Source organism: Nicotiana sylvestris, chromosome 9 (assembly GCF_000393655.2).
Source record: "Nicotiana sylvestris chromosome 9, ASM39365v2, whole genome shotgun sequence".
NCBI lineage: Eukaryota > Viridiplantae > Streptophyta > Magnoliopsida > Solanales > Solanaceae > Nicotiana > Nicotiana sylvestris.
The window spans coordinates 187,796,795-187,814,178 of record NC_091065.1 but is presented as its reverse complement, the minus strand read 5'-3'; the positions used below and the strand labels follow the sequence as shown (position 1 = coordinate 187,814,178).

The 17,384-nt window shown below is 35.9% G+C and overlaps 1 protein-coding gene across 1 annotated transcript; it reads right to left on the bottom strand.

The window, feature by feature from the left end:
- Positions 1-6,460: 6,460 nt before the first annotated feature.
- LOC104227008 (protein S40-1) lies at positions 6,461-6,859 on the bottom strand. The gene has a single exon (XM_009779136.2). It carries the CDS (start codon positions 6,857-6,859, stop codon positions 6,461-6,463), a length of 399 nt encoding a protein of 132 aa, XP_009777438.1.
- Positions 6,860-17,384: the final 10,525 nt, after the last annotated feature.

Genomic DNA, 17,384 nt, shown 5'->3' with positions numbered 1-17,384 from the left:
TTATTTTGGTCTTATATCATGTATAAGTTAGTATGTCTTATGTATAAGTTGGTATTTCATGTTGTATTCTACTTATCTCACGGCAGCCTCTTCGGCTTAGTTATCTATGATAGTATGACGCAAAAGAATAAGTTATGTTGGTACTCGATGGAGTAAGGTACCGGATGCCCGTCGCGGCCCATCGGTTTGGGTCGTGACAGCATCTTCTGCGGTCCTCAAAATGGATCACATAATGGCCCTCCAGAACTAGGCATTTCTGCTTCACTCTGCGACAGGTCTGCGGTCCGCAGACCAATTCTGCGGCCACATAATGGACAGTAGAACCGCCTTCCGAAATTTCTTATATAAGATCTGCGATGAGATCTGCGGCGTGCAAAACGATTCTGCGGCTGCATAACGGTCCCCAAAATTGGCAAATCTTTCTGCTTCAATCTTCGATAGAGCTGCAGTCTACAAACTGGTTCTGCGGTCGCATAGTGGACCATAGAACTGCCATATTCTGCAAACTTTTTCTTTCAACTCCTCGACTGAGCGACCTCAAAAGTCTGCACCGCGACGAGCTTCTCAAAATACATTAGCTTACCTCGGTACCACAAAACCTCGGGTTTTAGGTAAATATTTGCGGGTCCTTACAATCATGATCATTCCTTTTTTTGCATTTTAGGATTACAAAACAAGAACTCAGCACGATTCCCAGATTTTCATGTGTTGTAGTCCACGCCATCTGCATGAATTTCTCCAACCAGCCCTGAATCTCCTAAAATTTTGCATGCCCATAAAATGACCTAGTGAACAATAGTCAGCTTTTTTCCATGACCGTTCCTCCTTTTTGGCATTTTAGGGCCATAAAACAGGAATTCAAGACGATTCCTAAGTTTTCGTATGCTAAAGTCCATGGCATTTGCATGAATTCGTGCGACTGATCTCGAATCTCCTAAAATTTTGTAGGCCCATCAAAAATGACATAATGAACCATAGGCATCGCTTCATCATCACTATTCCTTATTTTTTGGCGTTTTAGGGCCATAAAACACGAATGCAAGACGATTCCCAGATATTCGTGTGCACTATTCCTTATTCATGGCATTTGCATGATCCACACCATCTGCATGAATTCGGATAACTGGCCCCAAATCTCCTAAGAATTTTCGGGCCCATCAAGAACGACCTAGTGGGAAATAATCATCGTTTTTTCATGAACGTTCCTCATTTTTTGGTATTTTAGGGCCATAAAACAAGAATTACATGCCATCTGTATGACTTTGGGCGATCGGCCCCGAATCTCCTAAACTTTTATGCCCATAAAAACAACCTAACGAACAATATTCATCGAGCCTGAATTGCCTAAAATTTTGTGGGGCCATAAAAACGACCTAATGAAGAATATTTATGGCTTCTACATGACATATCCTCATTTTTGGCATTTTAAGGCCATAAAATAAAAGTTCAGCACGATTGCACTTTTTCATTTGCAATATCTATGTCATCTTCATGAATTGGAGAGACAGGTCCCGAATTGTCTAAAATTTTGTGAGCCTACCTGAAATGACCTAATGAACAATAATCATTTCTTCTCTGTGGTCGTTTCTCATTTTTTGGCGTATTAGGCAATAAAATTGAATTCAACATGATTTCTTATTTTTCGTGTGCTAATGTCTATGGCATCTTCATAAATTCAAGCAACGGGCCCCGAATCGCCTAAAAATTTGTAGGCACATTATAAATGACCTAATAAACAATATCCATTGCATCTTCGTGATCGTTCCTCATTTTTTAGCATTTTAGGGCATAAAATAGGAATTCAACACGATTTTCCATTTTTTGTGTGCCGACCCTGAATCATCTAAAAATTTTGTAGGCCTCTAGAAACGATCTAATGAACAAAGGTCATTGTTTTTTCATGACCGTTCCTTATTTTTTGACATTTTAGGACCATAAAATAGGAATTTAGCATGATTTCTCATTTTTGTCTGCTAATATCCATGTTATCTTCATGAATTTCGGTAGCCGACTTGAATCGCCTAAAATATTATGGATCTATCAGAAATGAGCTAATGAACAATAGTCATAGCTTCTTAATGAAAGTTTCTCATTTTTGGCGTTTTAGGGACATAAAACAGGAATTTGATATGATTTCTGATTTTTCCTGTGCTAATGTCCACACCATCTTCATGAATTCGGGAGACCGAGCACGAATCGCAATTTTGTGGGCCCATCATAAACGACCTAATGAACAATAGTTATGGCTTGTACATGGTTGTTCCTCATTTTTTGGCGTTTTAGGGCCATAAAACAGGAATTCAACACGATTTTGATTATTCGTGTGCTAATGTCCACGCCCCAAATCCGGCTACAATTTGTGGGCCCATCAGAAACGTGTAATGAACAATAGCCAGTGCTTCTCCATGGCCATTCCTCATTTTTGATGTTTTAGGGCCATAAACAGGAATTCAACATGATTTCTGATTTTTCATGTGCTAATATCTACGCCATCTTCATGAATTCGGGCGACCACCCTTGAATCGTCTAAAATTTTGTGGGCCCACTAGAAATGACGTAATGAATAATAGTCATTGCTTCTCCATGACCGTTCCTCATGTTTTGGCATGTTAGGGCCGTAAAACATATATTCAGCATGATTTCTAATTTTTCGTACACTAATGTCCACAATATCTTCATGAATTCGGGCGACCGACCCCGAATTGCTTAAAGTTTTGTAAGCCCATCGAAAACGAAATAATGAAAAATAGTCATTTCTTTTCCATGACCGTTCCTCATTTTTTTCATTTTAGAACAATAAAACAAAAATTCAACATGATTTTCAATTTTTTGTGATTTTATGTCCATGTCATCTTCATGAATTCGGGTGATGGACCCCGAATCACCTAAAATTTTGTGTGCCCATAAGAAACGGCCTAATAAACCATAGTCAATGTTTCTGCATTGTTCCTTGTGTTTGGCGTTTTAGGTCCATAAAATAAAAATTCAACACGATATCTGATTTTTTGTGTGCTAATTTCTACGCCATCTTCATGAATTCGGGCGACGGGCCCTGAATCGCCTAAAATTTTTTGGGCCCATCTGAAATGACTAATGAATAATAATCATTGCTTCTCCATGAATGTTTCTTATTTTTGGCATTTTAGGGCCATAAAATAGGAATTTAGAATGATTTCTAATTTTTCGTGTGCTAATGTCCACACAATCTTCATGAACTCGGGAGACGGGCTCAAAATTGTCTAAAATTTTGTGGGTCCATCAGAAACGACCCAGTGAGCAATAGTCCTTGCTTCTCCTTTATTGTTCCTTAATTTTTGACATTTTAGGACCATAAAACATGAATTCAGCATGATTTCTGATTTCATATGCTAATGTTCACGTCGTCTTCATGAATTCGGGAGACGGGCTCTGAATCACATAATATTTTGTGGCCCCATAAAAATGACCTAATTAACCATAATCATTGTTTCTCCATGATTGTTCCTTATTTTTGGTATTTTAGGGTCACAAAACAAGAATTCGACACGATTTCTAATTTTCTGTGTGCTAATATATGTGCCATCTTCATGAATTCGGGCAACTGACCTCGAATCATCAAAAAAATTTGGGCCCATCAGAAATGACCTAATGAATAATAGTCATTTCTTCTCCATAATCGTTCATCATTTTTTGGCATTTTAGGACTATAAAACGGGAATTCAACAAGATTTTCGATTTTTTGTGTGCTAATGTCCACGCCATCTTTATGAATTTAGGCAAACAGCCCCGAATTGCCTAAATTGTGTTGGCCTATCAGGAATGAACTAATGAACAATAGTCATCGCTTCTCCATGACCGTTTCTCGTTTTTTGGTGTTTTAGGACCATGTAACAGGAATTCAATACGATTTCCATCAGCGACCTAATGAACCTTAGTAATTGCTTATCCATGATCGTTCCTCGTTTTTTGGCATTTTAGGGCCATAAAACGGGAATTCAACATGATTTTTTATTTTTCGCGTGCTAATGTGTACGCCATCTTTATGAATTCGGGCGACTGCCTTGAATCGCCTAAAATTTTGTGGCCAATCAGAAACAACCAAATGAACAATAGTCATTACTTTTTCGTGAACGTTCCTTGTTTTTAGCGTTTTAAGGCCATAAAATAGGAATTCAGCATGATTTTTGATTTTTTATATGATAATGTCCAGGTCATCTTTATGAATTCAGTCGACCGTCCTCGAATCGCCTAAAATTTTCTTGGCTCATCAAAAATAACATAATGAACAATATATATATAGAATTTTAAAATTTTCGGTCTGGGTTTAGCTCATCATTATTAGCCTGGTTAATAATGATGGTAAGCAACCTCCACTTCCAACCACGAGGTTGTGAGTTCGAGTCATCCCAAGAGCAAGGTGAAGAGTTCTTGGAGGGAAGGATACCGAGAGTTTATTTGGAAACAACCTCTCTACCTCAGGATAGGGGTAAGGTCTGCGTACACATTACCCTTCCCAGATCCTAATAGTGAAATTATACTGGGTTGTTGTTGTATTAGCCTGGTTAAAAATAACAGTTGTTAGCATATCTTCGAAACACCTATCAGATTTGGATATCCAAATCATCATACTGTTTTTGACTTTTAGTTATTTTATAATCTCAATTTGATAGTGCCTTAATTTGTCTTTTTCTGCCAGAATATGCAGTAATCATGTCGACTATATGGTACGTTAAACAACAAACTTTCAGATCATTAATCCTATTTAAACCTTATTTTATTCCTTGTTACTTATGTTATGTCAGATTTTCACATGTAGAAATTTAAGGAAAATATTCTCCCTATAAAGCTATCCTATGAGTTTTGCTTAATTGTTGGATAAACTTTCTGACTTTATCCATGAAACCTGTTGGCCTCCTAGCATCCAGCAGGGATTATGTCATTTTCTTAAGGCTAAAATAACTTCAAGATTAAGAAATAATTAACATATTATTAAAAAGTAATTTCAAGATAAAAAAAAAAATTTACTTATATTATGAAGTTGATTGAAAACCATAAAGTCTCATGATCAAATCGAGACAAAAATACTCGGTATTTTTTCCATTTGTCCAAAGCCTTGGTGAATAAAATTACCACTTGTGCTAGTGGGAGTAGCAGGCCTCGCGAGAAAATAATTGAGATGCATACAAGCTAGCGCAACATGACGATTATACCATCTGTTAATACTCTCTACGGTCCACTTTAATTGATTTTTTGGTTGTTTTCACACATATTAAAGAACTTATCGATCTTTTGCATTAATTAACAATATAATCGTTCATATTAACTGTAATTCGTTCGTTAAAAATATAACAAATACTCTTAGGCTCTTTACTCTAAAGATACCTTTGGAAAAAAGAAGTTAATTCTTTCTATATATCTGAAAAAATTAAATATTGTACACCACAAAAAAATACCAAAAAATCAAATAAAATAAACCGGAGGGGTATTGAATAATATAAACCGTCACTCATTAAAAAATTGCATACAATGTATTGATGTGTATTTTTCATACATTTAAATGTGTACATTTCACAATTATTACACATTTCCAAAATAAACATAAGTCTTGTCACCCCTTTAAAACCAGTTGTTTGTGTTTGGCTGTGTCTGAATATGAGACAAAAAAATCTCAAAAAAAACACAAACACTGTGCCATAACTGGCGCAATGTGCATTTCTGCAGCATCTTAACAGAAACCTACTCCAAACCAACCTGGATTTGCAAATCCATCATTTTCTCTGGCGTTCAGTGCAGATTGCCTAACACCATATAAGGAACCATTATTGATATAGGAAATTTAGCAATATTTTGATCTTGATCAATTATTACAACTCGAAAGGTGATTTCAGGAGTCGAACGAGAATGAATACCATGTTAAAGAGCCAAGATCAGGCTCTTTAATGTAACATTTAACTAAGAGGCACACGTAAATGTACAGTATAAGCTATGGATTTTGTCAAATCTAATAACTTTGGCTAAGACTCTGTATATATTTTAAGAATTATCTATTAAATATGTATATATATTAAATTCATAATTAATAAATCAAATAATCATTAGGTTCAGTGGCATCTTGAATTAACCTATAAAATTTAAATTTTGAATCTGTGTATACTGCCGACTACGTCTTCTACTTCAGATGCGACACGTGTCATGACGTTAGCACAAGGAGAGGTTTTAATTTTCACCTTAGCTTAACAAATGTAACTTACAAATAAGGATAATAAAATTCAAATCACGATGTAATTAAGTATTCCTTTTGGATATTTTTATCGAAATTTAATTTCTAACTAAAGGAATGAGTTTTTCTTTAAATTCTTTGTATTTTCTCCATTACAATGATGAATGGAAATGAGATTCCAATAATTGGAACTCAAAAAAAAAAAAATAGAACGAAAAATATATTTTTTTCCCCTTTTTTCCTCTCAACTGAACTCTAACGTTACGTTTCAAGAAAACCAGTCATCCTAAGAATTGAATTCCTTACTTGACTCAAATCTCTTCCCTTAAGTGTTCTTCCATAACCAGTACAAACAGAAAATGTCATCATTTTTCCGGCGATTCTCCGGCCGGTGATGACGTGGGGCGGCACCATTTCTCCGTCACTTTCGTCTCCCAAAAAATCCGAATCATTTTCCACGTACTTGACCCATGAATTATTTCTCGATAAATTCTCCGGGATATTAACGGGGACAGAATTGGAAATTCGCTTTTGCTTCTTTCTCTTCGGTAGCTTCTTGGTATTTCGAAAGTCGTAATACTCTTCATTTCTTTCATCAACTTCGTCTTTTGTAATATTTTCTTGAAAAATAATTTCGGATTCTTGAAATTCCTCCGCCATAGGAAAAATGGGAAATGGATATCGTAGGAAAAGGAATTAGGATAAGAGAGGAAAAGGATGGGAATTTATAGGAAAATGAGGGAAGTAAATGATTGGAAAAGATATTAAAAAAATGATTGAAGAGAATCGTAGTGAGTAAACTTTAGAATAAGGTTACTCGTTAAGATGGCGTCAGTATATAGGCAATTGAGTTGTAACTTCAAAACAAGACGAAGCCCTTTCTTTATTACTTGCGACTCACGGCTTTTGTTTGTGTGTATTTATAGTTTTGCTTTCTATATATAATAACTAATTGACTATTTAATTAATTAATTTTCTCGAATTAATCTTAAGCTTTAATTGAATTCTTATTCTTTTTTTGGTTTACGTCCGGTATTCGTATGAGGATCCGATTAAATTCGACTCAAGTCGGAAAATTCCACATTCAAGGTAAAGCACTTTTAAATAAAGGTGACTCTGTATCTAGGGCTCGAATCTTTTAATTGAATTCTTACACTTAGGGTAGGAGGGTTACTAATCCCCGATAACTTCGGAAAAATGCATATATATATTTAAAATAATGGGTATATATATTGATGGACACCCTAAGACCAGTGGTAGTAAAGCTGGGCATATAACGGGTAAAACTGATAACCCGAACCGTTAATTGTTTATTGGGTTATCGGTATCGGATTATTGGGTTAACGGTTCGGTAACGGTTTAGAATTTTTTCATTATTGGGTTATCGGTTCGGGCCGCGGTTTGCCAATTTTGTTAATAGGTTAACCGATAACCCAATAAGAATTAATAAAATTATAACTTTACCCTTAGTATATACATATGTTAGGGCTTCAGTTCATGCTCTCCTATTCTTTCTCAGCCGCACTCTTCAGTTGCTTCATCTTCATTCTTCATAGACCTTGTTAGTTACTCCTAGCGTAAGTCTTTAGTCTTATACATTAGGCTTTTAATTCTATAACAAAATTCATCTTCATATTAGTATTTTTGACTGTTAATGATTCTTTTTTTTTTGTTTCTTAATTTTGTGAGCTCACGTTGTGCAACCTAGACCTACTACAAATTTCTCTTCGCACTTATCAATTCTCAATCGACAATCTTCATCAGTTTCGGGTATATTTTTAAACATTATTCTTTTGTACAATATGCTGAGCTTTGATAACAGGATAACATTTTCTTGCCTTCTAGATGTTTTTCTTTTCTGTGTTAATATTGCTCATGCACAGATCAAGGTTTTGCTCTATAGTTTATTTTTTCAAGTTAGGCATTTGACAAACAACATCTAATTTATCTTGTATTGTTAGTACTATATGTTTGGACTTGTTAATTTTAAGGTGAAATTTTTACTACTTTGTATTATTATTAATGTATTTGGACAACTGTTGTTAAAGAATTAGTACTATTCTAGTTGTGGCCACTCCGGACATAACGCAGAAATGAGTAGTATATTATATGTGAATCTTGTCTTTTTTTTTTTTTTTTTAACTCCAGTGAATTGTCTTCTCTTTTATGCTTAACTCTAGATTGAGTTATCTTATCGGGTAAACCGATAACCGAGCCGATAATGATTGATAACCGATTAACCGATATCTTATCGGTTCAGTTATCGGTTTATCAAATTCGTAAACCGATAACCGATATTCTAAACCAATAATATTCATAACTGAACCGAACTGACCGATGCCCACCCCTAAGTGGCGGATCTAAAGTATTGTTACTGGGTTCCTGGGAACGCAATAACTTTTGCGTATACATTATATTTCTATTAAGAAATCCACTAAATATTTATAAATATCTAACTATGAACTCAATTATTATTGTATATTTAAAATTATGGTAGAAACTCATAAACTTCAAATCCTGAATTGCCTCTACCTAACACTCAAAGCTTATGTAGTTATATTGGTTGATTTAGGGTTTTCTTTTCTTTTTTTTGGGGAGGGGGGGGGAGGGGAGGAGGTTGGCCACATCTTGACTTTCAGTTCGACTTTCACTCTAGCATTTGCTTAAATATTTTTATTCGACAATGATACTTTTGCCACTTTCAGATCATGGGCCCGCCTCTGCTTCCACTACTACAATCTAAAGCTTTAATGACCTATCTAAACTTAATTGACGTAATAAATCATGCAATTCTGGTTGGTGATTTCGTTTTCTAATTTTGATCTTTAGGTTTATAGCAATCGTGGAAAAGTACAAAATTTACCCTTTATTAGTACTTTTTTGTTTTAATTTATACAGACATAATTTGATTATATACAAACTTTAAGAAAGTAATAAAGACTTTAAAAATATATGGTCTTAAATATATCATAATATTTTTTACTATAAATACATCTTATAATTAAATAAAAAGTTTAAAATTATTGATGTATTATTTTTTATTTTAAAATTATAGTATAGACTATTTATTGAATCAAGGTAGATTTGAAAGAATAACTAATGTCTTAGTTTCGTAAAGCTACAGATATTTTAGATCAATTGTTTTGGAGTAAAACAATATTATACTGGACTCAACGAATCACGAGCTAGCCAGTTTTCGGATTGGTCATTGAAAAATAGCCAGCGTTTGCAAAGTTATTGAAAAATAGCCACTATTTTGCTGTAACACAGAAAGTTCCAGCATAATATACTGGAGATTGGTGCACCTGTGTATGAACTTTCACCATATTATGCTGGAACTCCAACACGCGAAAAGTTCCAGCATAATAATATACTGGAGATTGAACACCTGTGTATGAATTTCCAGCATATTATGCTGGACCGGTGTATTATATTGGAACTCCAGTATATTATGCTGGAAGTCCAGTATATTATACTGAAAATCCAGTATAATATATTGAAGTTCCGGTATACTTATGTTGGAACTCCAATGTAATATAATGGAGTTCCAGTATATTATACTGGAATTTCAGTATATTATGCTGGAGTATTTTCCGGATTTTGAATAGTGTTTTCGTTGAGATTTATCTTTACATGAAAAGTAGCTAAAATTCGATTACTTTTGAAACTGTGGCTATTTTTGAATGGCCACTTGTAAATCTGGCTATTTTTTAATTTCCCCCAATTTTGCTTGACGGGTAAGGAACTTGGGGTATTATCATTTTTAGCCCGCGCCAGAAACTATTTACATTTGGTAGTCGAAAAAATGTACAAAACTTGTATAATTTTTGTATATAACATACAGAATGTATATATATACAAAAAAAAATATATAAATTTTATATATTTTTTCAACTATTATTTTACAGCGGCGATGCAGTGTCATTTTTCCAAGGAACTTCATACAAATGTAATCATGCTTCTTTATGAACAAATCTTGTGGGATTTATCAAAGATGTATGTGGAGATGAATGAATCCTAAGTTAATTGATATTTGCTATGTTCCAATTTATGTGACATTTTTTATTTTTTGAGATTCAATCTTTTTATTTTGGCCATGCATTTAGACATGGAATTGGTTAGATTTTAGAAATAAAATTTTTATATTTAGAAATAACGTAAAAAGTACTATAAATCAAAATAATTAATAACTTAAATTATTTAAAAAAAATTTATTTGACTCTCGAAATTCGAACATCTTTCGATAAATTAGGACGGAGGAAATATGCGTACGTGTTAAATAAAAATGTGGGGACCATTGGACAAGATTAAAAGTTGTGAAATGTAGCTAAGAGGATATGTACAATGTATTATTTGACATATTCATTTGGAGGACCTTTCTCGTGCACGTGAGATGGTTATACACTTTTTACAAATTTGTTGGAAAGTTATATTGACATGGGCATTACAAACGATAATTCTTGTAATGCTAGAGTAATATATTGTACGATCATTAATCTATATTGTATCTAAATTTGAATATTGATAATTAAACTATTTGTTCTTTAATCATCTAAATATGCATAATTTATGTTTAAAACATAATCATATAAAATTCAAAAAGTTTCTTAATTAAATGTTATATCCATAAATTGTTAAAGAAAACACTAATTTATATGTAACAAGTTTTTGTTCGATATGCAAGCAACTGCTTTAGGCCCCATATTTATGGGGGCCCTATTTTTTTTTACACCTAATAGATTATATATAATTTTTTTAAATAAAAAGTTATGTGAAGTGAAAAAGTTTGATTTCTTTATTCAACAAATATAGAGACGAAGGATTTGCAACTGCTTTGATTTCTACCAAGGAAATTGCATTTGAAATTAATATCGAACCCGAATTTTATAAGAAATGTGTAATATATAGAATGAAACAATTTGAGGAGAATGTTAATAGTGAAATCTCAAAATCTCTCGAAGTGTCCTTTAGAGTTGATTACTTTTTATACATACTCCCTCTGGTCCATAATAAATGACTTTTTAACCTTTGTTGTGCCCCTTAAGAAAATATTGACTCCTAGAACAAAAATATATTTTGACTAAACTATCCTTAATTAAAATTTATATGTTGTTAACTTGACACATAGAGATATGTAAATAAGGGCAAATTTTGCAAAAATAAAGTCAGTTCCTTCTCGATTATATAAAATGACACTTATTTTGGACCAAAATAAAAGCCAAAAAAGTCACTTATTATGGACCGGAGAGAGTAGTAGACAAGGTTATTTTTTCACTTTAAAATAAATTTGAACAATTAGAGGCATATGAAAATATTTTTGGTTTTCTATTCAGTGGTAAAAACTGAGATTACTAGATGATGAAAATTTAAAAAAATATTGTCTTCATCTTGAATGCTCCTTAAATCATAATAATCAACCCAATATTGATAGTATAGATTTATTTTTCTAGATTAAAAATATTTTAAAAAATAGTACAATTAGAAGATAACAGTTTGATTTATATACTCAATTAAATAAAAAGATTCGTTTATTTTCCAAATACCTATATTACTTATAGAATAATGCTAATAACTTCTATTACCGTTGCTTCAGCGAAAAACGTATTTCAAAATTAAAATTGATAAAATCTTACCTAAGATCAACAATGTCAAAGATATTAAAGGAATTAGCTATATTGTCAATTGAAAAAGAATTATTAGAAGAAATTGATTATAAAATATTAATAATAACTTTGCATCTGAAAAAAATTAGAAAAATAGATTTCAAACACAAATAAAATATTTTTTATTAATAAAAAAGTTAAGACCCCTCATAAAGTTTGACTTTAGACCACGAAATTGAAATTGATCGGACCGCCACTGTCGATATGTATAGCATAGTCTAAAATGTAGACTAGTATTATTTTTGCAAAAAATGAGATGGAGGGAATAATTTTTACCCCAAACTTTACTTAGCAAATAGTGGGAAACAAAGCTATACACAAACAACAAAATCACTGTTCTAAATTAAAACAAAAGAAAGAACAAGAAAAGCGATTAAAAACCTACAACAAAAGTAAGAACAACGCAGCAAAAACGAGGCAAAGAGATGACTTATACTTAACATAAGGCTAAAAAAACCTTATCTAGCTAAAATGATTTGATTCGAGCCGTTGATTCGAAGCTATCTGCGCTGCCCGGCGCATCAGACGGTCCGTCTTTCGTGGTCCACGCAATTGTCCAACACCCCAAAGTGCAAATAATTGTAAACACGACAAGCCAATAATTGTGCCATCACACGCCACACGCACGGGGCATGAGCGAAGCTACACTATGCTTAGGGCGGTCAATTGATCATTTTTTGTCGGGAAATTACATTGCTTATATAGATAAAATATTAAATTTTAGTAATACATTATACATATTAAATATCCTTTATCAAAATTTATTTAATTCAAATTTAAACACCCTTAAGAAAATTTCTGACTTCGTCACGGGAGAAATCTTCATTGCCACATTACTCCGCCTTAGCTGTCGTCCAGATAAAATTGCTTAAGGATAGATTTGAAGGGCCGCGTGTTGGATCAAATAACACCTGTAACATTCGTAATCTGCCCAATCACTATGTCAGCTATAAATATTTATCCTTTAGATCTCTTTCTTTTTCTCAATAAAGGCGGATCATGAAAATTCAAAAATTAACCTGCAACTACGGGCTAGGAGGCAAAAATCACTTTTTTCTCAATAAGAGCATTTGTGTCCCAACAAGCTACCCCTATCCTATCACGCCCCGAGCAGGGGCGAGACCGGCACCCGGTGCCTCACCTATCCTTACGTACTAACATGCGATTAAAGGATTCTAAACATATAATGTCATACTTTGGCCATGGGGTCACATTGCAAGACAGTTGCGAAGCAAAATATAAAACTGAAGGGAAACTAACGTTGACCAAACATCAATATAAAGCTGGGCCGACAAGGCCGTCATAACTACTACAACAAAATATACATACAAGGCCTACAAGCCCGACATACTGCACTAACTGGCAGTATATGTCTACAAGCCTTTACTGATGGATGTACTGTGATCGGAACAGGGACCGACCTACCCATAACATATATACATATATACACAAGATGTACATAAAACTCTAGACCCGGTAACTCTGATGGATGTGGAGCTTAGCGATCAAGCTGAACTCAGGCAACACCTACTGAGGAGGTCTACCCGTCTATCTGTCTGAACCTGCACGCATGAAATGTAGCGTCCCCGGCAAAAGGGACGTTAGTACGAAATAATGTACCGAGTATGTAAGGCAACAAAATAACTGAAAGCTGAAACTGAACTGATAATATAATAATTGAAAGTAACTGGGAGTCAAAGATAATCTGAAGATAGGTTTACCTGCTGGTACTGTCTCAACTCTCTCAATATAGTAAGTAAAATAGTTGTCCGACCTTATAAGGCTCGGTATATATATATAATTACTCTGCCGTAGTAGGCTCGCTCATAGGCGCTCAGCCATACTAGGCTCTGTATCTCGGCCATTCTGGGCTCACTCATAGGCGCTCGGCCACAGTAAGCTTGGTATATAACTTACCACCTGATCAGAGGTTGCCCAATAGGGACCTGCCCATCGATTATAGCTCGATGGTAGTGATAATACTATAATAGTGCATATATAGACTCTCTGCTCTCTTGACTGGAAGAAGACAATACTCAATTGAATATGAAGTCCCGATAAGGGAGAATTGTGACGACCCGACCAGTCGTCTCATGAGTTACCATTTCGTTTTCCCCATTTCTGCTTCTTTATGCTTTGTGTATCCGTGTATATTTGGTATTGGGTTGGTCGGATCGAATCCGGAATGATTTTGGTAAGGTTTGAGACATTTAGTCTCTTTTGAGGAAGCTTAAGTTGGAAAAGTCAATCGGATGTTGACTTATGTGTTAGAGGGCTCGGATGTGAGTTCCGATGGTTCGGATAGCTTCGAGAGGTGATTTGGGACTTAAGAGCGCGATCAGAATGAGTTTTGGAGGTCCGGAGTAGATTTAGGCTTGAATTGGCGAAATTGATATTTTAGCAATTTCTGGTTGGTAAGCGAGATTTTGATATAGGGGTCGGAATGGAATTCCGAGAGGTTCAGTAGTTCCGTTGTGTCATTTGGGATGTGTGTGCATAATTTCAGGTCATTCGAACGTAGTTTGGTTGAGTTTTTTTTTTATCAAAAGCGTAATTTAGAAAATTTTGAAATTCTTAGGCTTGAATCCGATGCGAATTGGGTGTTTCGATGTTGTTTTGAGCATTCCGAAGGTTGGAACAAGTTTGAATGAGGTTATGAGATATGTTGGAATGTTTGGTTGAGGTTCCGGGGGCCTCAGGTGAGTTTCGGGTGGTCAATCGAACCATTTCATGTTGTTTGGAATTGCAGAAAAACTGCTAAAGTGTTGCAGAGAAATTGACCTTTGCGTTCGTGAGTAGGTCCTCGCGTTCGTGAAGCGTTAGTTGAGAAGGTAGATGATTTTAGCCTTCGCGTTCGCGAGGAAGGCTCCGCGTTCGCGAAGGGCTGGATGTTTGTGCATCGCGTTCGCGATAAGGGGAGCGTGTTCGCATAGAGGAAATTGGTCAGCTGGGTTTGAGGTCGATTTGTTCATCGCGTTCGCGAGAGAGGGAGCACGTTCGCGAAGAGTAAGTCTAAGGAACCATCGCGTTTGTGATGGGCATGTCACGTTCGCGAAGGAGAAATTTTGGTCAAGGTATTTTGTGCTTCGCGAACGCAAGGCTTTGACCGCATTTGCGAAGAAGGATTTCAGGCCTGGGCAGAATGTTTAAATACTCGTCTTGTCCGCGATTTTGGGGTTTATTTCCTCCATTGTTGGTCATTTTTGGAGCTTTTTGGGGATTGAAGAGGGATTCAAGGGGAATCATTTGGAGGTAAGATTCTTGGACTTAAAACTCAATTCTAATGTGAATTCCACTAAATAATCATGGAAATTAAGCCAAAAATTGAAGAACTAGAGCTTGGAAACTTAGACCTTTGATTGAGGATTTGAAGGAGCATTTGAAGTCGGATTTCAGAATTTTTGATATGTATGAACTCGTGGGGAGATAAGGAATCTATTGATGTAATATTATCGAATTCTGAGATGTGGGCCCGGGGGTTGGGTTTTGATAATTTCGGAATTTATGTTGTAAATTGATTATTTTCGCTTGGGCTTCATTCCCTTAGCATATTTTGACGTCCTCGTTCTGATTTTGGATAGATTCGATACGAGTGGAGGCCGATTCGAGGGGCAAAGGCATCGCGAGCTAGAGATTTGACCGGTTCAAGGTGAGTAATGATTGTAAATGATGTTCTGAGGGTATGAAACCCTAAACTTGTACATCGTTGTGCTATATTGAGGTGACGCACACGCTTGATGACGAGCGTGTGGTCGTGCACTGTTGTGGATTGTGACTTAGTTCCCGAATGACTATTTTACCATATATTTGATTAAAATCTATTTGCTATCATCATGATTTGGGCTGAATACCATATTTGGGCCTTGTGCCAACTATTTGAACCCTTCGGGAATTTTTATTGATATTTCCCCATTGTTTTGACTTTATACTTGAACTCAGTTATGTTATATTTCACTGTTTTCGTACTCAGCCATGTTTACTCTGTTTTAACACTTACATGATCTTTTAAATGATATCTTTGGGCTGAGAATCATATTTTACTATTGTCCGAGTAGCTTGTAAGGATTTTGACTGAGTAAGGCCGAAGGCCTATGTTGTGAGGAAACATTTGATACTGATTATGAGGCCGAGGGCCTGAGATATGTACGCCACGAGGTGGCTTGATTGATATGAGGCCAAGAGCTTAGTGATGATGTCACGAGGTGGCTTGATATTGTGCTTGGGCCGTAAGGGGCCCCTCCAAGAGTTTGCACACCCCCAGTGAGTGCGGGTACCCATTGTGATGTGAGATTGAGCCCGAGGGGCTGGTATTGTTCTGAGATTGAGCCCCAAGGGCTAGTATTGTTCTGAGATGTTGCCCGAGGGGCGGATTTGTTGATACTGTGCCCGAGGGGCGAACCTTTATGTGTTTATATTTTTTTAATTGCCTGTCAAATTACCTGCTTAATTATTGAAAAAGGCTTTCATGAAGTTAAATTTAAGTTAAAGGATTTTTACCTATCTTTCACTGGTTTACTGTTTTAATGGTTTTACTGCTTCATTATAGCATGCTTTTGTGCCTTACGTGATTTCCTGCTTTCAGTCTTTATTTATGATTATTACTCACTGAGTTGGAGTACTCACTTTACTCCCTGCACCCTGTGTGCACATTCAGGCGTATCTGTTCCCGCTCCCGAGTGCTGATCATTCCGACTCAGGTGGATCCGAGGAGTCTCTAGGTAGTTGTTGGCGTTCGCAGCCCAGAGCTCTTCCCTATCTTACTTCTTCATATTCTTGGTTTTCTGTATTAAACTCTATAGTCTGATTTGGAGTATTCCGTCTTGTTAGATGCTCATGACTAGTGACACCCCGGTATCGGGCTGTGTTGGGTTATTTTCCGTGAATTATACTATTAACTGCTTAAGACTTGGGTTATTTATCATACTTTAGACTTGAATCTTATTGTTTAATTGCTTAAAATTGAAATGGGAAGTGTCGGCTGGCCTTGTCTTCATGAGAGGTGCCATCACGATCGGGTTTGGGTTTAGGGTCGTGACAAGTTGGTATCAGAGCCTAGGTTACATAGGTCTCACGAGTCATGAGCAGGGTTAGTAGAGTCTCGCAGATCGGTACATAAACATCTGTATTTATCCTCGAGAGGTTGCAGAACCTTTAGGAGAAGCTTCATATTCTTGAAATTCTTGTCATGCAAATTTGTTGATCCGAGTGCTAAACTTATGTTATTCTATTCTCTCACAGATGGTGAGGACACGCGCTACCGGTCAGGATGGATGACCACCAGTACCACCATCTGTGGCCACTAGAGGCCGAGGACGCAGTCGTGGTCGCGGTAGGGGTAGAGCAGCTAGGGCAGCACCTGCAGATCCACCAGCTACTCTAGTTCAGGATCAGATCCTAGTTATGGATGCTCCAGCAGCACCAGCTCAAGCACCAGCTGTGCCCATTGTGATTCCGGGTCTTTAGGAGGCTTGGCTCAGATCTTATCAGTTTGCATTGGCCTAGATCAGGTGGTTTCAGCCACT